At 50.3% G+C, this 20,974-nt stretch overlaps 1 protein-coding gene across 8 annotated transcripts in view; it reads left to right on the top strand.

Annotated features, from left to right (window-relative positions):
- CRAMP1 (cramped chromatin regulator homolog 1) overlaps nucleotides 1-20,974 on the top strand; it is a 120,932-nt gene that overhangs the window by 29,737 nt on the left and 70,221 nt on the right. For all 8 annotated transcript variants that reach the window (XM_044979755.1, XM_044979754.1, XM_044979759.1 and 5 more), the window contains one exon: nucleotides 7,054-7,102. In XM_044979755.1, the coding sequence (XP_044835690.1) occupies nucleotides 7,054-7,102 (49 nt within the window). The remainder of the gene's footprint in view (nucleotides 1-7,053; nucleotides 7,103-20,974) is intronic.

Below are 20,974 nucleotides of genomic sequence, written 5' to 3'. Positions count from 1 at the left end.
GCATGGCGGTGCTGACCAACAACACCATGGCCATGTTTTGCATAAACAAGCAGGGCGGAGCCCACTCCTTCCCTCTCTGTTGAGAGACTCTCCAGCTATGGGATTTATGTATAGCCAGCTCCAGCCTATCTCCCGGGAGTACGAAACAAGCTTACAGACCATCTCAGCAGGTCGTTCCGCAACCACTTGTGGTCCATCCGGCCAGAAGTCATACATTCCATCTTCCAAAGGTGGGAGTTTCCCTAGGTAGACCTATTTGCCACCAGGAGCAACAAGAAGTGTCCAACATTTCGCTCTTTCCAAAAGCACAGTCCGGGCTCTATCTCGGATGTGTTCATGCTACCCTAGGAGAATAGTCTACTGTATGCCTTCCCTCCAATACCACTCATCCACAATATACTCCTCAAGATCCGCAGAGACAAGGCAGACCTCTGCTGGCCCCTTCGTGGCCACGCCAGCATTCATAGAATCATAGAATATCAGGGTTGGAAGGGACCTCAGGAGGTCATCTAGTTCAACCCCCTGCTCAAAGCAGGACCAATTCCCAACTAAATCATCCCAGACAGGGCTTTGTCAAGCTTGACCTTAAAAACCTCTAAGGAAGGAGATTCCACTACCTCCCTAGGTAACCCATTCCAGTGCTTCACAACTCTGAGAGAAAAAGTTTTTCCTAATATCCAATCTAAACCGCCCCCACTGCAACTTGAGACCATTACTCCTTGTTCTGTCATCAGGTACCACTGAGAACAGTCTAGATCCATCCTCTTTGGAACTCCCTTTCAGGTAGTTGAAAGCAGCTGTCAAATCCCCCCTCATTCTTCTCTTCTGCAGACTAAACAATCCCAGTTCCCTCAGCCTCTCCTCATAAGTCATGTGCTCCAGCCCCCTAATCATTTTTGTTGCTCTCTGCTGGACTCTTTCCAATTTTTCCACATCCTCCTTGTAGTGTGGGGCCCAGAACTGGACACAGTACTCCAGATGAGGCCTCACCAATGTCGAATAGAGGGGAATGATCACATCCCTCGATCTGCTGGCAATGCCCCTACTTATACAGCCCAAAATGCCAGTAGCCTTCTTGGCAACAAGGGCACACTGACTCGTATCCAGCTTCTCGTCCACTGTAACCCCTAAGTCCTTTTCTGCAGAACTGCTTCCTAGTCATCGGTCCCTAGTCTGTAACAATGAACGGGATTCTTCCGTCCTAAGTGCAGGACTCTACACTTGTCCTTGTTGAACCTCATCAGGTTTCTTTTGGCCCAGTCCTCTAATTTGTCTAGGTCCCTCTGTATCCTATCCCTACCCTCCAGCGTATCTATCACTCGTCCAAGTTTAGTGTCATCTGCAAACTTGCTGAGAGTGCAGTCCATGCCATCCTCCAGATCATTAATGAAGATTGAACAAAACTGGCCCCAGGACCGACCCTTGGGGCACTCCACTTGAAACCGGCTGCCAACTAGACATGGAGCCATTGATCACTACCCGTTGAGCCCGATGATCTAGCCAGCTTTCTATCCACCTTATAGTCCAATCATTCAGCCCATACTTCTTTAACTTGCTGGCAAAAATACTGTGGGAGACGGTATCAAAAGCTTTGCTAAAGTCAAGGAATAGCACATCCACTGCCTTTCCCTCATCCACAGACCCAGTTATTTCCTCATAGAAGGCAATTAGGTTAGTCAGGCATGACTTGCCCTTGGTGAATCCATGCTGACTGTTCCTGATCACTTTCCTCTCCTCTAAGTGCTTCAGAATTGATTCCTTGATTACCTGCTCCATGATTTTTCCAGGGACAGAGGTGATTCTGACTGGCCTGTAGTTCCCCGGATCCTCCTTCTTCCCTCTTTTAAAGATGGGCACTACAGTAGCCTTTTTCCAGTCATCTGGGACCTCCCCCATTCACCATGAGTTTTCAAAGATAATGGCCAATGGCTCTGCAATCACATCCGCCAACTCCTTTAGCACCCTTGGATGCAGCGCATCCAGCCCCATGGACTTGTGCTCGTCCAGTTTTTCTAAATAGTCCCAAACCACTTCTTTCTCCACAGAGGGCTGGTCACCTTCTCCCCATACTGTGCTGCCCAGTGCAGCAGTCTGGGAGCTGACCTTGTTTGTGAAGACAGAGGCAAAAAAAATTGAGTACATTAGCTTTTTCCATATCCTCTGTCACTAGGTTGCCTCCCTCATTCAGTAAGGGGCCCACACTTTCCTTGACTTTCTTCTTGTTGCTAACATACCTGAAGAAACCCTTCTTGTTACGCTTAACAACTCTTGCTAGCTGCAACTCCAAGTGTGATTTGGCCTTCCTGATTTCACTCCTGTATGCCTGAGCAATATGTTTATGCTCCTCCCTGGTCATTTGTCCAGTCTTCCACTTCTTGTAAGCTTCTTTTTTGCATTTAAAATCAGCAAGGATTTCTCTGTTAAGCCAAGCTGGTCGCCTGCCATATTTACTATCTTCCTACACACCGGGATGGTTTTTCCTGCAACCTCAATAAGGATTCTTTAAAATACAGCCAGCTCTTGTGGACTCCTTTCCCCCTCGTTATTTTCCCAGGAGATCCTGTCCATCAGCTCCCTGAGGGAGTCGAAGTCTGCTTTTCTGAAGTCCCAGGGTCTGTATTCTGCTGCTCTCCTTTCTTCCTTGTGTCAGGATCCTGAACTTGACCATTTCATGGTCACTGCCTCCCAGGTTCCCATCCAGTTTTGCTTCCCCTACTAACTCTTCTCAGTTTGTGAGTAGCAGTTCAAGAAGAGCTCTGCCCCTAGTTGGTTCCTCCAGGAAATTGTCCCCTACGCTTTCCAAAAACTTCCTGGATTATCTGTGCACCGCTGTATTGCTCTCCCAGCAGATATCAGGGTGATTAAAGTCTCCCATGAGAACCAGGGCCTGCCATCTAGTACCTTCTGCTAGTTGCCGGAAGAAAGCCTTGTCCACCTCATCTCCCTGGTCTGGTGGTCTATAGCAGATTCCCATCACGACATCACCCTTGTTGCTCACACTTCTAAACTTAATCCAGAGACTCTCAGGTTTTTCTGCAGTTTCATACCAGAGCTCTGAGCAGTCATACTGCTCTCTTACTTACAATGCAACTCCCCCACCTTTTCTGCCCTCCCTGTCCTTCCTGAACAGTTTATAACCATCCATGACAGTACTCCAGTCATGTGAGTTATCCTACCAAGTCTCTTTTATTCCAAACACATCATAGTTCCCTGACTGTGCCAGGACTTCCAGTTCTCCCTGCTTGTTTCCCATGCTTCTTGCATTTGTGTATAGGCACTTAAGATAACTCGCTGATTGTCCCGCTTTCTCAGTCCGAGACAGGACTCCTCCCCTCTTGCACTCTCCTGCTCGTGCTTCCTCCCGGTATCCCATTTCCCCACTTACCTCAGGGCTTTGGTCTCCTTCCCCCGGTGAACCTAGTTTAAAGCCCTCCTCACTAAGTTAGCCAGCCTAGATACACCACGCTTCTGGAGCTGTCAGTGGACATCCCGATCGCGCTGCCACTCCTTTCTGATCTGATCACAAAGGACCACGGCCGCCTGCTTCAATTGGACCTCCAGTCCCTGCATTTCATGGCTTGGAAGCTTCAAGGCTAAACCCAATGGAGCACCAATGCACGGAATCGGTGAGGGAGGTGCTGCTTGGTAGCAGGAAACCTTCCACCAGGGCCACTTATCTAGCTGTGTGGAAAAGGTTCTTGTGCTGGTGTGAGCGCAGTCACGTACCTCCACTTCAGGCATCTATACCATTCATCCTGGACTATCTACTGCATCGGACGCAGCAAGGTTTGGCCGGATCATCCATCAAAGTACACCTCGTGGCCATCTCAGCGTTCCACCTGGGAGAGTTAGGTTGTTTGGTATTCGCCAATCCTGTGGTGGGCTGTTTCCTTAAGGGCATGGAATGGCTATATCCACAGTCGCATCCACCTGCTTGGGACCTCAATCTAGTCCTAGCTAGGCTAATGGGGGGGTCCTCTTTGAGCCACTGGCTACATGCTCCCTTCTGTATCTCTCATGGAAGGTGGCATTTCTGGTTGCCATCACATCAGCCAGGAGGGTGTCAAAGTTGAAAGTGTTAACCTCTGCCGCCTCCTCCCCCACTCCCATCCCCTCAAGGACAAAGTACAGCTCAGGCTGCACTCCACCTTCCTGCCCAAGGTGGTATCCCAATTCCACATTGGCCAAGCCATTTTTCTACCAGTTTTCTTTCCCAAGCCACATGCTAATGCACAGGAGCAGATGCTTCATTTGCTGTGCAGAGAGTGCTAGCATTCTACACTGAGTGCATGAAGCCTTTCAGGAAGTCAAACCAACTCTTTTTAGCAGTGGCAGACTGCATGAAAGGGCTTCTGGTCTCCTCACAATGCATTTCTTCCTGGATCATGGACTGCATTCGTCCCTGTTATGACCTTGCCAAGTTCCCAGCTCTGGCTATTACTGCCCACTCGATACAAGCTCAAACCTTGTCTGCTGCTTTCCTGGCCCAGGTGCCTATCCAGGAAATCTGCAGAGTGGCAACCTGGTCCTCGGTGCACACATTTACCACCCACTATGCCATCACGCAGCATTCTAGAGATGGCTCAGCTTTTAACAGAGCGGGTCTCCAATTAGTGATTCCTTAACTCCGACCCCATCCCCATGGGAGAGCTTGGGAGTCACCTAATTGGAATCAACATGAACAAACACTTGAAGAAGAAAAGACGGTTACTCACCTTCTTGTAACTGCTGTTCTTCGAAATGTGGTGGTCTTGTCAATTCCAATACCCACCCTCTTTCCCCTCTGTCGGAGTAGCCGGCAAGAAGGAACTGAAGGGGGGTCGGGTCGGCAGGGTCATATATTGAGCGCCATGAGGGCGCCACTCCAGGGGTTCCCTAGCCGACCCGATGGGTGCTGCTGAGGGAAGAAGTTGCCGACAACTGTGCACATGGCATGCACACACCTGTTTGGATTGGATGTGAACAACGCATCGAACAACAATTATTAGAAGGTGAGTAATTGTCCTTTCTTTTTTTTTATTTTTATTTTTATTTTTTTTAAAGAACCATCCACAGTTTTGCAAGTGAAATACATTTTTAATTTATGTATCTGGCTACCTGGTTGTTCCTGAAAATCAAGCAATTAAATGTATAAACTATATCACTTGCATCTGCCATTATTTGTGCCTGCAAAATCACAGTCTGGGATGATGCTGTTCTCCAAATCAGGCTTTAAATCTTTATATAACAATAAATACTTTAAGACTGATTAAGTTTTTATTGTTGATAAAATGAATAAACATTAACTGTTCGGTAAGATGCATTCTAAATAAATCAACTTCTTTAGCCCTGTCCGCACTAGTTTGTCCTATGTGTTTCATTCAGTCTAGACCCAAGTGTTTTTGGTGGGACCAGTGCCCTAGCAGGGATGGTGTAGCATCTATGTGTATGGCTTTGCCAGCGGGATGTGGGAACTAAATGTAGAATGTTCTAAACTTTATTTCCTTTTAAAGACTGCATTATTTATAAAATAACAAAAAAGAAGGCATAACTGGTGGATCATTTGAATTCCCTACTGTATAGTAGTGCCCCTGGGGACTTTTTACTATATTCTCTCCTCACTAGGGGATTTTACTTTATTGTCTCATGAATTGAACTGTTCAGACTGTTCACATTCACTTTATTCTGTTAGTTCAAAGATCTCCAGTGTGCTCGCCCATCTTGGAGAAGCAATTTTGATTTGCTTCATGACAAAGTCAGGGCAGGTTGCATTGTCAATAGAAGACACCAGCAGTGTATCTCCCGCTTCTCCACACCTTGTCTTAGGCCTGGTCTACCATACGGGATAGGTCAAATTTAGCCGCATTAGGTCGATTTAAAAATGAATGCATCCACACAACCAGCCCCATTCTGTTGACCTAAAGGGCTCTAAAATCGACTTCTGTACTCCTCCCCAGCTAGGGGAATAGCACTAAAATCGACTTTGCTGGGTTGAATTTGAGGTAGTGCAAACACAAATTGACTGGGATAGCTCCTGGAGGCCAATACAGAGTGCTTCATTGTGACAGCTCTGGACAGTACTTCGAACTCTAATGCACTAGCCAGGTACACTAGCCCCGGGAACTTTTGAATTTCATTTCCTGTTTGGTCAGCATGGCAAACTCAGCAGCACAGGTGACCATGCAGTCCCCCCAGAATCGTAGCGCGTAGAATGTTTATACACTCCCCCTATCATCTCCGTCCCTGAGGTTATCACAGATTAGAAGGTGAAAAAAAACGCACTCACGATGACATGTTTTCCGAGTTCATGCAGTCCTCACACTGATACGGCACAGCTTAATGCATGGAGGCATTCAGTGGCAGAGGCCAGGAAAGAATTAAGTGAACGCGAAGAGCGGAAGCAGAATCATAGATTATTAGGGTTGGAAGGGACCTCAGGAGATCATCTAGTCCAACCCCCTGCTCAAAGCAGGACCAATCCCCAAATCCCTAAATGGCCCCCTCAAGGATTGAACCCACAACCTTGGGTTTAGCAGGCCAATGTTCAAACCACTGAGCTATCCCTCTCCCCCATGCGATGCTGAGGCTAATGTGTGTTTCAAAATGTGCAGTACATTGCATAGGATGTGGGGGTGTATGTGTGTTTTATTTTTTTCTTGTATGGCATCCAAACTTGTGAGGGCTTCAGGCTTCTCCATAGTGCTATGCTGCCTTAGCAACAGAGATTCAGAGCATGAAGAGCAGGTATCTTTGCAGTCAATACTGCAATGTCTGATCCACGCTGAGAAACCTAGGGCCTTTGCAGAACTGATGAACTTTTGTCTTTTAATCTGTGACTGAAATGTAATTAAAACCCTACTTGTCTTGCTTAAACTGAATTGTACTGTACGGAGGCATATGAATAGAATATGTTCAGGAACTTTGTTGTAGCCTTGGTATTTTTATGCTAATCAAAAGCATCTTCCCATTGTAATACAACATCATAAACTATAAGGCAAGTAGACATGATTATAATTTGTCCTGTATTTAATTCCTAATATAGTGTGTTATATTTGTTTTCTTTTTCACTTAAAGGTATGGATGATAAAAATGCAACAAAACTTAATGAGCTCATTCAAATTGGGTAAGTAAGAATTTTTTTCGCAACTAATAAAATCATAAAGCAGCTTGATTGCTGAGTTGATGGCCCAGTGCAGAGAGCATTTATTACTTTGTAAGGGCTGTAATTTAATTTAATTTAATATGCTGAAAAATATGAAATAACTTTGTTTCATATTTTTCCCCATACCTTTTCCTGAGAGGCAAACTAATTTAAATAGTAAATACACCAGGGGTAAAGTTTAAGACATTCCCTGATAGTGTGAAATGCTTTGTAGAAGATGTCTTCAAAAAAATAAATAAAGTTGATTGAATGTACAGAATATGACTTTCAGCACCGACACTACTGTGGTTTTAGGCCTTCACACTACTGTGGTTCTAGGCCGTTAGGCCAATCCTGTTAACACTTATGGATGTACTTAACTGTAAGCACGAGTAGTCTCCTTGACTTCAAGCAGGATTGGGGCCTCACTCCTGAACTGCACTATCCTCTGGATTATATAAGTGGTAGGAAGTTCTACTACTTTTAGAAATGAATGCATGAAATACTTCTTGGGGGGTGGAGGGAGGGTTAAATAATTGAATTGTTCTGCTTTTCTAAATGGCTCATTACTCTAACACCTAGACTTTAGGACATAGGTATATGTGGTGGATTGGGGATCTCTTATAAAGTCAGTATCAGAGGGGTAGCCGTGTTAGTCTGGTTCTGTAAAAGCAGCAAAGAATCCTGTGGCACCTTATAGACTAACAGACGTTCTTCTTCGAGTGATTGCTCCAATGCATTCCAGTTAGGTGTGCGCGCCGTGCGTGCACGGCTCTTCGGAAGATTTTTACCCTAGCAACTCCGGCGGGCCGGCTGGGCGCCCCCTAGAGTGGCGCCGCTATAGCGCAGAATATATACCCCAGCCGGCCCGTCCGCTCCTCAGTTCCTTCTTCCCGCCCGTGACGGCAGTCGGAACTGTGGAGTGCTCAGTAGTCCTCCACATCCCTAGCTCTCTCTACTTATTTTTGTATATAGTTCTTACTGTTAGTATAGTTAGTTTTAGTGGTTAGTTAGTTTAGATAAGGATAGGGGGAGTACTTCCTCCCTCCCCCTCCCCGGTGCGGGCTCATGCCCAAGGCACCGGGCTTTAAGCCCTGTGCAGCGTGCCAGAGGCCTATGCCAGTGGGTGACCCTCACGGCTCCTGCCTCCGTTGCCTGGGCGAGGCACACTGCACAGACAAGTGTGCCATTTGTTCGGCTTTTAAGCCGCGGACGCGTAAGGACAGAGACAGTCGCCTCAAGCAGCTCCTTATGGAGGCGTCCCTTCAGCCCCCGGCACCGTCAGCGCCGGCACCGAGGGCTTCTTCGGTGCAGAGTGCACCCGCGGCACCGACCGGCTCCGGCACCGTGGACACGGTACCTAAACCGCCGCCTAAGACGACCCGGCACCGCTCGCTCTCGCCTGCACGCAAGCAGAAACTGGCGAAGGCTGTAGCGAAGGCACGCACAGAGTCCGCCACGAGAGTGGCTACGGCAGTGCGTAAAGCGGGCCCTGAGCCCTCGACTCCGGCTCCGCAAGCGCCGTCGAGTCCGGCACCGCCCCGCTCCCCGGCACCGACCGAGGTTGAGCCAAGGCTGCCTTCGACGCCGGAGACATTCTCCTCCGCGAGAGACCTAATCAGGCTCATAGAGGCTCCGAGCCTCCGGCCCCCGGCACCGCCGGTGCGGGCTGTTGTCTCTCTGGGCAAGCCAGCCAGGATGACAAGACCGCCCTCTATCGACGAGCGGCATGGAAGACGGTCCCGGTCCCGGTCCCGGCGCAGGTCCCCGTCCCGCCGTTCGGGATCTCGTCGCCGCTCCTCTTCACGGCACCGAGCGCCATCCCGACGCCGGTCTGAGTCCCGGTACCGCTCTCGATCTCGGTACCGGTCGCACTCCCGGCACCGATCCAGGTCACCGTACCGTCGGAGGTCGTCTCGGCACCGCGACTCTCGGAGTCACTCCCGGCACCGCGGATCCCGGTCCCGGTCGAGCTCCCGGCGCCGGTCGAGCTCCCGGCACCGCCGAAGCCCACGCTCCCGGTCACCGTCCCGTCGGCGCTCTGCGTATCGACTCTCGGTGCCGTCGGTGCAGGGCGTCCCGCCTTCAGCGGTTCAGTCCGTCGGCACCACAGCACCGCCTTGGCCATCCCGCACAGCGTCCGTGGCCTCCGGTGCCGATGATACTACCCACCGGTGGCCGACCCCACAAGGACTCCCTCATGAGCAGTGGGGCTACTGGGTCCCATGGGGACAGCATGAAGGGCAGGGTATCCCATTTCTCAGGAGGGATGTGACCACCGGCACCAGGGTCCCTGAAGCGACTGTTAGCCGGCCGCCTCCCTCTCCTCCGCACGAGCCCTCTGCTCATCCGGCCCGCCAATCACCCGTGCCTCACGATTCGGAGCAGTGGATCTACTATTTCTGGATTTTAGCAAAGCTTTTGATACAGTCTCCCACAGTATTCTTGCCAGCAAGTTAAAGAAGTCTGGGCTGGATGAATGGACGGTAAGGTGGATAGAAAACTGGCTAGATGGTCGGGCTCAACGGGTAGTGATCAATGGTTCCATGTCTAGATGGCAGCCGGTATCAAGTGGAGTGCCCCAAGGGTCGGTGCTGGGGCCGGTTTTGTTCAATATCTTCATTAACGATCTGGAGGATGGTGTGGACTGCACCCTTAGCAAGTTTGCAGATGACACTAAACTGGGAGGAGTGGTTGATACGCTGGAGGGTAGGGATAGGATACAGAGGGACCTAGACAAATTAGAGGATTGGGACAAAAGAAATATGATGAGGTTCAACAAGGACAAGTGCAGAGTCCTGCACTTAGGACGGAAGAATCCCATGCACTGCTACAGACTAGGGACCGAATGGCTGGGCAGCAGTTCTGCAGAAAAGGACCTAGGGGTTACGGTGGACAAAAAGCTGAATATGAGTCAACAGTGTGCCCTTGTTGCCAAGAAGGCTAATGGCATTTTGGGTTGTATAAGTAGGGGCATTTCCAGCAGATCAAGGGATGTGATCATCCCCCTCTACTCAGCACTGGTGAGGCCTCATTTGGAGTACTGTGTCCAGTTTTGGGCCCCACACTACAAGAAGGATGTGGATAAATTGGAGAGAGTCCAGCGGAGGGCAACAAAAATGATTAGGGGGCTGGAGCACATGACTTATGAGGAGAGGCTGAGGGAACTGGGATTGTTTAGTCTGCAGAAGAGAAGAATGAGGGGGGATTTGATAGCTGCTTTCAACTACCTGAAAGGGGGTTCCAAAGAGGATGGATCTAGGCTGTTCTCAGTGGTAGAAGATGACAGAACAAGGAGTAATGGTCTCAAGTTGCAGAGGGGGAGGTTTAGGTTGGATATTAGGAAAAACTTTTTCACTAGTAGGGTGGTGAAGAACTGGAATGGGTTACCTAGGGAGGTAGTGGAATCTCCTTCCTTAGAGGTTTTTAAGGTCAGGCTTGACAAAGCCCTGGCTGGGATGATTTAGTTGGGTTTGGTCCTGCTTTGAGCAGGGGGTTGGACTAGATGACCTCCTGAGGTCCCTTCCAACCCTGAGATTCTATGATTCTATGATTCAGCCACCGGCCGTGGAGCCTGAGCCGGTTCTGCAGGGTGCTTCTTCATCATCCTCGCCGGACGAGGCGGTGCCAGGTGCTGCGGCCAGCGAACCCCCGCCCATTGACCTCCGGGCCTTCCAAGACCTGCTTCGCAGGGTGGCGGCGTCCATGAATCTTCCCGTCGAGGAGGAGGATCCAATCACCAACGTGGTGGGTGCGGACGCTCCTGTCCGCGTGGCGTTACCCTTTGTCCGGACCATTCAAAAAAACGCCACTACGCTCTGGCAGACCCCCGCTTCCATTCCACCAACAGCACGCGGGGTCGAGCGGAAGTACTCAGCCCCACCATCAGGCTATGAGTACCTTTACTCCCACCCAACCCCGGACTCCCTCGTAGTCCAATCTGTTAACGACCGCGAGAGGCACGGCCAGCCTGCCGCTGCGCCTAAGTCCAAGGACGCCAAGCGCATGGACTTGCTCGGCCGTAAGATCTACTCCGCAGGGGGTTTGCAGCTGAGGATCGCAAACATCATGGTCCTCCTCGCCAGGTACGTCTTTGACATTCTGACGTCCCTGGCGAAGTTCACGGAGCTCCTGCCTTCCACATCACGCCAGGAGTTCTCCGCCTTGCTGGACGAGGGAAAGAAGTCCTCCCGGTCATCTATTACGGCCGCCCTTGACGCCGCGGACTCCGGGGCTCGAACCTTGGCATCCGGCGTGACAATGAGGCGCATCTCCTGGCTGCAGTCCTCCACCCTGCCGCCGGAGGTGCAGCATACCCTCCAGGACCTTCCCTTCGACACCCAGGGTCTGTTTTCCGAAAAGACAGATTCTCGGATCCAGACCATGAAGGACGGGCGCATTGCCATCCGCACGCTAGGCATGCATACGCCGGCGACGCAGCGCAGGCCCTTCCGGCCACAGCCCTCCCGCTACCAACAGCGCTATCGCCCCTATGTCAGCCGACGACCGGCCCAAAATCGCCGTCGTCCGTCCGGCAACCGCCGCAACCAGGGCCAGGCCTCTTCCAAGGCCCCTCAGGGGGCTAAGCAGGCCTTTTGATGGGGCGATCGAGGACGGCCCATCACTCTCCCTACCGGATCCTTCCCCTTTATTTTACAACCGCCTTTCCCATTTCTTTTCGGCGTGGTCCCGCTTAACATCGGACAACTGGGTGCTTCAAACAGTCCAGTCGGGATACCGCCTTCAATTTGTTTCACCCCCGCCATCCCACCCACCCTCCCTGTCCCTCTTCAGGGACCCCTCTCACGAGCAAGTCCTCTTACAAGAGGTTCAGACTCTGTTGAGCGTGGGTGCCATAGAAGCAGTGCCTCAAGACAGGCGGGGCAGGGGATTCTACTCCCGTTATTTTCTCATCCCCAAGGCGAAAGGCGGGCTACGTCCTATCCTGGACCTTCGCGAGCTGAACAAATACCTGCTCAAGGCCAAGTTTCGTATGGTCACCCTGGGGACCATTATTCCTTCCCTGGATCCGGGAGACTGGTTTGCCGCCCTCGACATGAAGGACGCCTACTTCCATGTCGCGATCTATCCTCCTCATCGCCGTTACCTTCGGTTTGTGGTCAACAATGCTCACTACCAGTTCGCCGTGTTGCCATTTGGACTCTCCACGGCACCGAGGGTATTTACAAAATGCATGGCAGTCGTAGCAGCAGCCCTCCGCCATCGTCAGATGCACGTCTACCCGTATCTCGACGACTGGCTGGTCCGAGCTCAGTCCCGTCAGCTTGTGATAGAACAGATGGCAGAAATTCTGTCTCTCTTTCAGCGGCTTGGTCTTCTCATCAACACGGAGAAGTCCACTTTGTTCCCAACGCAGCGGCTGGAGTTCATCGGAGCGGTTCTCGACTCCACGGTTGCCAGGGCCTCTCTTCCTCGCGCCCGGCACCAGACGATGGCCTCCATCATCCGGGATCTCGTCGCCTTCCCGACCACAACCGTGCGCTCCTGCCTACGCCTTCTGGGTCACATGGCAGCATGCACGTATGTGACCGCGTACGCGCGGCTCCACCTCCGCCCGTTCCAGTCCTGGCTCGCGTCGGTGTACCGGCCTCATCGAGACCCCATCGACATGGTGGTCACGGTCAACAGGACGGCCCTCGACTCCCTCCACTGGTGGCTCACCCCGGAGGTCGTGTGTGCGGGGGTCCCGTTCCATCCTCCTCGCCCATCCGTCACGCTGACCACGGATGCCTCAGCGCTCGGTTGGGGGGCCCACCTGGGCGAGCTTCACACCCAAGGCCTTTGGTCGCCCCAGGAACTCGCGCTACACATCAATGTCCGTGAGCTCCGTGCCATCCGCCTCGCCTGCCGGACCTTCTGCTCCCACCTACAACGCCATTGTGTAACAGTACTCACGGACAACACCGCTGCGATGTACTATGTAAACAAGCAGGGCGGAGCCCGCTCTTCCCCCCCTTTGCGAGGAAGCGATCCGCCTGTGGGACTTCTGCGTGACCCACTCCATTCACCTAGAAGTGTCTTTTCTTCCGGGAGTGCAGAACACGCTGGCCGATCATCTCAGCAGGTCGTTTCTCTCCCACGAGTGGTCCCTTCGTCCCGACGTTGCACATACGATTTTCCAGAGGTGGGGGTTTCCCCGGGTCGACCTCTTCGCCTCCAAGGCGAACAGGAAGTGTCTCCAGTTTTGCTCGTTCCGAGGTCACTCGCCGGGCTCTCTCTCGGACGCCTTCCTGTATCCCTGGCAGACTCACCTCCTCTATGCCTTCCCTCCTTTTCCGCTCGTGCACAGAGTGCTCCAGAAGCTGCGGAGGGATCGGGCCACCGTCATACTCGTGGCTCCGGCCTGGCCGAGACAGCATTGGTACACCCTGCTGCTCGAGCTCTCCGTTCGGGATCCCATCCCCCTCCCGTTATGTCCGGACCTCATCACGCAGGACTTCGGCAGACTCCACCATCCGAACCTGCAGTCCCTCCATCTTACAGCCTGGTACCTGCGTGGTTGACCCACGCAGAGAGGGACTGTTCGGCGGCCGTGCAGCAAGTCCTGCTTGAGAGCAGAAAGCCTTCCACTCGCTCCACCTACCTGGCGAAATGGAAGAGGTTCGCGCTCTGGTGTGACCAACGAGGGCTCAACCCTTTCGTCGTACCCGTCCCTACCATCTTGGACTACCTTTGGTACCTTAAGGAGCAAGGTCTGGCGGTCTCCTCCTTGCGGGTACACCTGGCAGCGGTGTCCGCTTTTCGTCCTTCTCTGGAAGGTCGCTCCATCTTTTCCAATCCGATGGTCTCCCGCTTCCTGAAAGGCCTGGACCGATTGTACCCGCCGGTGCGGCGTCCGGCCCCAACCTGGGATTTGAACCTCGTCCTGTCCAAACTCATGGGTCCGCCATTCGAACCGATGGCCACATGTTCTCTTCTTTACCTCTCCTGGAAGACGGCCTTCCTCGTCGCCATAACATCGGCCAGACGAGTCTCGGAGCTCCGGGCGCTGACGGTAGGTCCGCCATACACCGTCTTCCACACAGACAAGGTGCAGCTTCGTCCGCATCCGGCCTTCCTGCCAAAAGTGGTCTCGGCTTTCCACCTCAATCAGGACATCTTTCTCCCGGTCTTCTTCCCGAAGCCCCATGCCTCGCCTCGGGAACAACAGCTCCACACCCTCGACGTCTGTAGAGCGCTCGCTTTTTACATCGAGCGGACGAAGCCTTTTCGGCGGTCTACACAGCTCTTCATAGCAGTCGCCGATCGCATGAAAGGTGAGCCGGTCTCTTCCCAGCGCATCTCCTCCTGGGTAACTCAGTGCATCAGAGCATGCTACGAGCTGGCTCGCGTGCCCCCGGGCTGCTTCAGCGCTCATTCCACGAGGGCGCAAGCCTCGTCTGCCGCCTTCCTGAGCCAGGTCCCCATCCAGGACATCTGTCGAGCGGCCACATGGTCTTCGGTCCACACCTTCGCCTCCCACTACGCGTTGGTGCAGCAGTCTCGAGACGACGCAGCCTTCGGCTCAGCAGTTTTACACTCTGCCACGTCTCACTCCGACCCCACCGCCTAGGTAAGGCTTGGGAATCACCTAACTGGAATGCATTGGAGCAATCACTCGAAGAAAAGACGGTTACTCACCTGTAGTAACTGTTGTTCTTCGAGATGTGTTGCTCCAATCCATTCCAGACCCGCCCTCCTTCCCCACTGTCGGAGTAGCCGGCAAGAAGGAACTGAGGAGCGGACGGGCCGGCTGGGGTATATATTCTGCGCTATAGCGGCGCCACTCCAGGGGGCGCCCAGCCGGCCCGCCGGAGTTGCTAGGGTAAAAATCTTCCGAAGAGCCGTGCACGCGCAGCGCGCACACCTAACTGGAATGGATTGGAGCAACACATCTCGAAGAACAACAGTTACTACAGGTGAGTAACCGTCTTTTTTGCAGCATGAGCTTTCGTGGGTGAATACCCACTTCTATTCACCCACGAAAGCTCATGCTGCAAAACGTCTGTTAGTCTATAAGGTGCCACAGGATTCTTTGCTGCTTTTATAAAGTCAGTGTCATCCAAGCACTCTGACCAGCACAACATGATGACAAGAACATGCTCATTTTTCGCAAATTTAGGCCCCAGTCCTGTAGTGTGGTATTTACAAGCTCAGGGGTTTTCTTGACAGTGTCACTTGCTGAATTGGGGCCTTAGTTTTCTTTAATGTCATCTGTTCTAACCAAATGGTGATTGTTTGGGAGAAAGTTAGATATTTATCTTACAAAGATTTTGTCTCATATCCAAGCATTTCAGAAATGTGGATTCTTGCACTTAAATATATTAAAACTCAATCTCTTAATATGACCTGGAGTGTAAATAGGTTTTACTTTTCTTATTGGGAAATCCAGAATTATTCACTCTTTGGCAGATGAAATAGTGCAGATTGACTGACTCTGCTCTTATCAGGCAGAAGAGGGACATCCTCTTTCTGCCCAAAAAGTTTCTTGTCATTCCGATGAGCAAACTGCACAACAGCAGTGTGTAAAATTGTATTTCCATTACCCAAATGGCAGTCTGTGTACATTAATCCAGGGAAGATGGATAGAGAGACAGCCCCCCAACTCTACATGCACAGTCAAATACAATATGGACTAAAACCTTCCTTCTCCAGCTCACTGTGCTGCTGAAATTACCCCACGTGGTTTTAGAAAGCCATAATCACACTTAGTTGCAGGCGATCTTTCTCTTCCCCCTTCCCAAACACAACAGGAAACATATGAAAATAGATTATCCTCGCAGTCCCCTCATGAGATAGGTAACTATTATTCTTATTTGACAAGTGCGGAAACTTTGAGATGCAGAGGAACTGTGAGGAGCTACCCAGCATGTTACTGGGATAGCTGGGACTTGAACTTAGGGTCTTGACCTCTTTCATTCTACTTAGACCATGCAGCATTTCTGACTTTCTACAAGATCCTCACTCATTTATTTATCAAAACTAAATGACTAGATATATTGGTCAGAACCTTCGCAGCTGAGCTGAAAACCCAGGCTGCAAATGCCAAGTATTGATTGGAAACTTAATCTGCTATTTCTGACAATTAAGAATTCTTTGCACAAAATGTCACACTTGATTTAGTTACCTTAAAAATCCCAGAAACATCTAGAATTGAGCAAATGTGAAGCTTTTTGCGCTGCTGTCAGCAGTTACCTGAAGCCATGGGGTTCTAGAAAATAGGTCAAAATAGAGCTAAATATGACTTATTTCAGAATGTTGGAATTGCTATACCAGTTCAGACCAGTGGTCTATCTAGTCTTTGGATGCTGGCCACTGTTGGAACAGAGTTGCTAGAATCTCTATACTGGGCAACTATGGAACAAAGTATTGTTAAACATTCTTGGGACTCTTCATCACTTCCTAGCCAACCCACACCTCCCTTACAACCTATTTTTATAGTACAGGAGTTGTGTCCCTGGATTGTGTAAATAGGAGGTACCAAACTGAGAATAGAGCTTTTTGTGTCATGTATTCATAGAATCATAAAGATTAGGGTTGGAAGAGACCTCAGGAGGTCATCTAGTCCAAGCTGCTGCTCAAAGCGGGACCAACTCGAACTAAATCATCTCAGCCAGGGCTTTGTCAAGCTGGGCCTTAAAAACACAGGATGGAGATTCCACCACCTCCCTAGGTAACCCATTTCAGTGCTTCACTAGTGAAATAGTTTTTCCTAATATACAACCTAGACCTTCCCCACAGCAACTTGAGACCATTGCTCCTTGTTCTGCCATCACTGAGAAGAACCTAGCTCCATCCTCTTTGGAACCCCCCCTTCAGGTCGTTGAAGGCTGCTATCAAATCCCCCCTCATTCTTCTCTTCTGCAGACTAAATAGTCCCAGTTCCCTCAGCCTCTCCTCGTAAGTCATGTGCCCCAGCTCCCTAATCATTTTCATTGCCCTCTTCTGGACTCTCTCCAACTTGCCCACATCCTTTCTGTAGTGGGGGGGCCCAAAACTGGACTCAGAACTCCAGATGTGGCCTCACCAGTGCTGAATAGAAGGGAATAACAACTTCCCTCAATGTGCTGGCAGTGCTCCTACTAATGCAGCCCAATATACTGTTAGCCTTCGTGGCGACAAGGGCACACTGACACGTATCAAGCTTCTCATCCTATGTAATCCCCAGGTCCTTTTCTGCAGAACTGCTGCTTAGCCAGTCGATCCCCAGCCTGTAGCAGTGCATGGGATTCTTCCTTCCTAAGTGCAGGACTCTGCACTTGTCCTTGTTGAACCTCATCAGATTTCTTTTAGCCCAATCCTCCAATTTGTCTGGACCCTATCCGTACCCTCCAGCATATCTACCTCTCCCCCAGCTTAGTGTCGTCTGCGAACTTGCTGAGGGTGTAATTCATCCCATCATCCAGATCATTAATAAAGATGTTGAACAAAACCGGCTCGAGGACCAACCCCTGGGGCACTCCGCTTGATACCGGCTGCCAACTAGACATCGAGCCGTTGATCACTACCCATTGAGCCCGACGATCTAGCCAGCTTTCTATTCACCTTATAGTCCATTCATCTAATCCATATTTCTTTAACTTGCTGGCAAGAATACTGGAGACAGTATCAAAAGCTTTGCTAAAATCAAGGTATATCACATCCACCGCTTTCCCTATATCCACAGAGCCAGTTATCTCATCATAGAAAGCAATCAGGTTAGTCAAGCATTACTTACCCTTGGTAAATCCATGTTGACTGTTCCTGATCACCTTCCTCTCCTCCAGGTGCTTCAAAATGAATTCCTTGAGGACCTGCTTCATGATTTTTTCCAGGGACTGAAGTGAGGCTGACCGGTCTGTAGTTCCCTGGATTCTCCTTCTTCCCTTTTTTAAAGATGGGCACTGTTTGCCTTTTTCCAATTTTCCATGACCTTCCCCGATTGCCACAACATTTCAGAGATAATGGCCAATGGCTCTACAGTACATCAGCCAACTTCCTCAGCACCCTCGGATGGATTGCATCCAGCCCCATGGACTTGTATGTCCAGCTTTTCTAAACAGTCCTTAACCTGTTCTTTCACCACTGAGGGCTGCTCACCTCCTCCCCATATTGTGCTGCCCAGTGCAGCAGTCTGGGAGCTGAGCTTGTCTGTGAAGACAGACGAAAAAAAAATGGAGTGTACTTCAGCTTTTTCCACATCATCTGTGACTAGGCTGCCTCCCCCATTCCTTAAGGGTCCCCACTTTCCCTGACCACCACCTTGTTGCAAACATACCTGTAGAAACCCTTCTAGGTACCCTTCATATCCCTTGGTAGTTGCATCTCCAATTGTGCTTTGGTCTTCCTGATTACACCCCTGCATGCTCGAGCAATATATTTATACTCTTTAGTCATCTGTCCAAGTTTCCACTTCTTGTAATCTTCCTTTTTGTGCTTAAGCTCACTGAAGATTTCACGGTTAAGCCAAGCTGGTCGCCTGCCATATTTGCTGTTCTTTCTGCTTCATCAGGATGATTTGTTCCTGCACCCTCCATAAGGCTTCTTTAAAATACAGCCAGCTCTCTTGGACTCGTTTTCCCCCTCATATTTCCCTGAGGGAATCAAAGTGTGCTTTTTTAAGTCGAGGGTCCGTATTCTGCTGCTCTCCTTTTTTCCGGATCCTGAACTCGACCATCTCATGGTCACTGCTGCCCAGGTTGCCACCCCTTCTACTTTTACAAATTCTTCCTGTTTGTGAGCATGAATCATAGATTATTAGGGTTGGAAGGGACCGCAGGAGATCATCTAGTCCAACCCCCTGCTCAAAGCAGGACCAATCGCCACTTCCCTAAATGGCCCCCCTCAAGGATTGAACTCACAACCCTGGGTTTAATAGGCCAATGCTCAAACCACTGAGCTATCCCTCCCCCCCACGGCCCCTAGTTTGTTCCTCCAGCACTTGCACCAGGAAGTTGTGCCCAACACACCAAAAACTTCCTGGATTGTCTGTGCACTGCTGTATTGCTCTCCCAGCAGATATCAGGGTGATTGAAGTCCCCCATGGGAACCAGGGCCTGTGATCTGAAAATTTCTGTTAGTTGTCTGAAGAAAGCCTCACCTACCTCATCCTCCTGGTCTGGTGGTCTATAGCAGATGCCCACCACATCACCCTTGTTGCTTTCGGCTCTAAACTTACCCCAAAGATACTCAACAGGCTTTTCTCCAGTTTTATACTGGAGCTCTGAGCAATCATGCTGCTATCTTATATACAGTGCAATTTGTCAACTTATTCTCCCCTGCCCGTGCTTCCAGTTTATACCCATCCATGATAGTGCTCCAGTCATGTGAGTTACCCCACCAAGTCCTTGTCATTCCAATCACATCATATCGTATTAGAGTTGTTAAAAGTGACGCTGGTGGATTTAGGCCCAGATTTTATATTTTGTGTAGTAAACAAAAGTTTTATAAAGCCTAGGCTCAAGAGAAATGCTTCTGTGGATTTTTTAAATTCACTGAAGACATATGTGGGTGATTTAAACCTACTCTGGCTGTGTTTTAGTTGTGTGCTAGTTCATAGAATCATAGAATCTCAGGGTTGGAAGGGACCTCAGGAGGTCATCTAGTCCAACCCCCTGCTCAAAGCAGGACCAAACCCAACTAAATCATCCCAGCCAGGGTTTTGTCAAGCCTGACCTTAAAAACCTCTAAGGAAGGAGATTCCACCACCTCCCTAGGTAACCCATTCCAGTTCTTCACCACCCTACTAGTGAAAAAGTTTTTCCTAATGTCCAACCTAAACCTCGCCCTCTGCAACTTGAGACCATTACTCCTTGTTCTGTCATCTTCTACCACTGAGAACAGTCTAGATCCATCCTCTTTGGAACCCCCTTTCAGGTAGTTGAAAGCAGCTATCAAATCCCCCCTCATTCTTCTCTTCTGCAGACTAAACAATCCCAGTTCCCTCAGCCTCTCCTCATAAGTCATGTGCTCCAGCCCCCTAATCATTTTTGTTGCCCTCCGCTGGACTCTCTCCAGTTTATCCACATCCTTCTTGTAGTGTGGGGCCCAAAACTGGACACAGTACTCCAAATGAGGCCTCACCAGTGCTGAGTAGAGGGGAATGATCACATCCCTCGATCTGCTGGAAATGCCCCTACTTATACAACCCAAAATGCCATTAGCCTTCTTGGCAACAAGGGCACACTGTTGACTCATATTCAGCTTTTCGTCCACCGTAACCCCTAGGTCCTTTTCTGCAGAACTGCTGCCCAGCCATTCGGTCCCTAGTCTGTAGCAGTGCATGGGATTCTTCCGTCCTAAGTGCAGGACTCTGCACTTGTCCTTGTTGAACCTCATCAGGGTTCTTTTGGCCTAATCCTCTAATTTGTCAAGGTCCCTCTGTATCCTATCCCTACCCTCCAGCGTATCAACCACTCCTCCCAGTTTAGTGTCATCTGCAAACTTGCTAAGGGTGCAGTCCACACCATCCTCCAGATCGTTAATGAAGATATTGAATAAAACCGGCCCCAGCACCGACCCTTGGGGCACTCCACTTGATACTGTCCCTGCCAGCAGGTATATGGGATCTTGGGGAGCAATTACCACACGGGTGGGGTGCAAAATAAACTTTATTAAAGGAAAAAGGGAGTGGTGAGAATTTAACAATGAAATACGATGGAATGGGGTGTATAGGGTGTTTACAATAGACAATGATGGTGTGTGGGGGGGTTCTTATTGAACAGTGTAGGGAGTTCTAACAGTGGGGTACAGTAAGTGGGGTTTAGCACAATGGGATACAGTACAGTTAATAAGCAACTCAACTTTATATAGGAACAGCTCTAGATACAATGTGGAATGTAAAACATACCAAAAGGAAATGCAAAATAAAATAGT

This window comes from Mauremys mutica, chromosome 11, assembly GCF_020497125.1.
Source record: "Mauremys mutica isolate MM-2020 ecotype Southern chromosome 11, ASM2049712v1, whole genome shotgun sequence".
NCBI lineage: Eukaryota > Metazoa > Chordata > Testudines > Geoemydidae > Mauremys > Mauremys mutica.
Note: the sequence above shows the minus strand (reverse complement) of the source record. Positions and strands in the feature narration are given on the sequence as shown.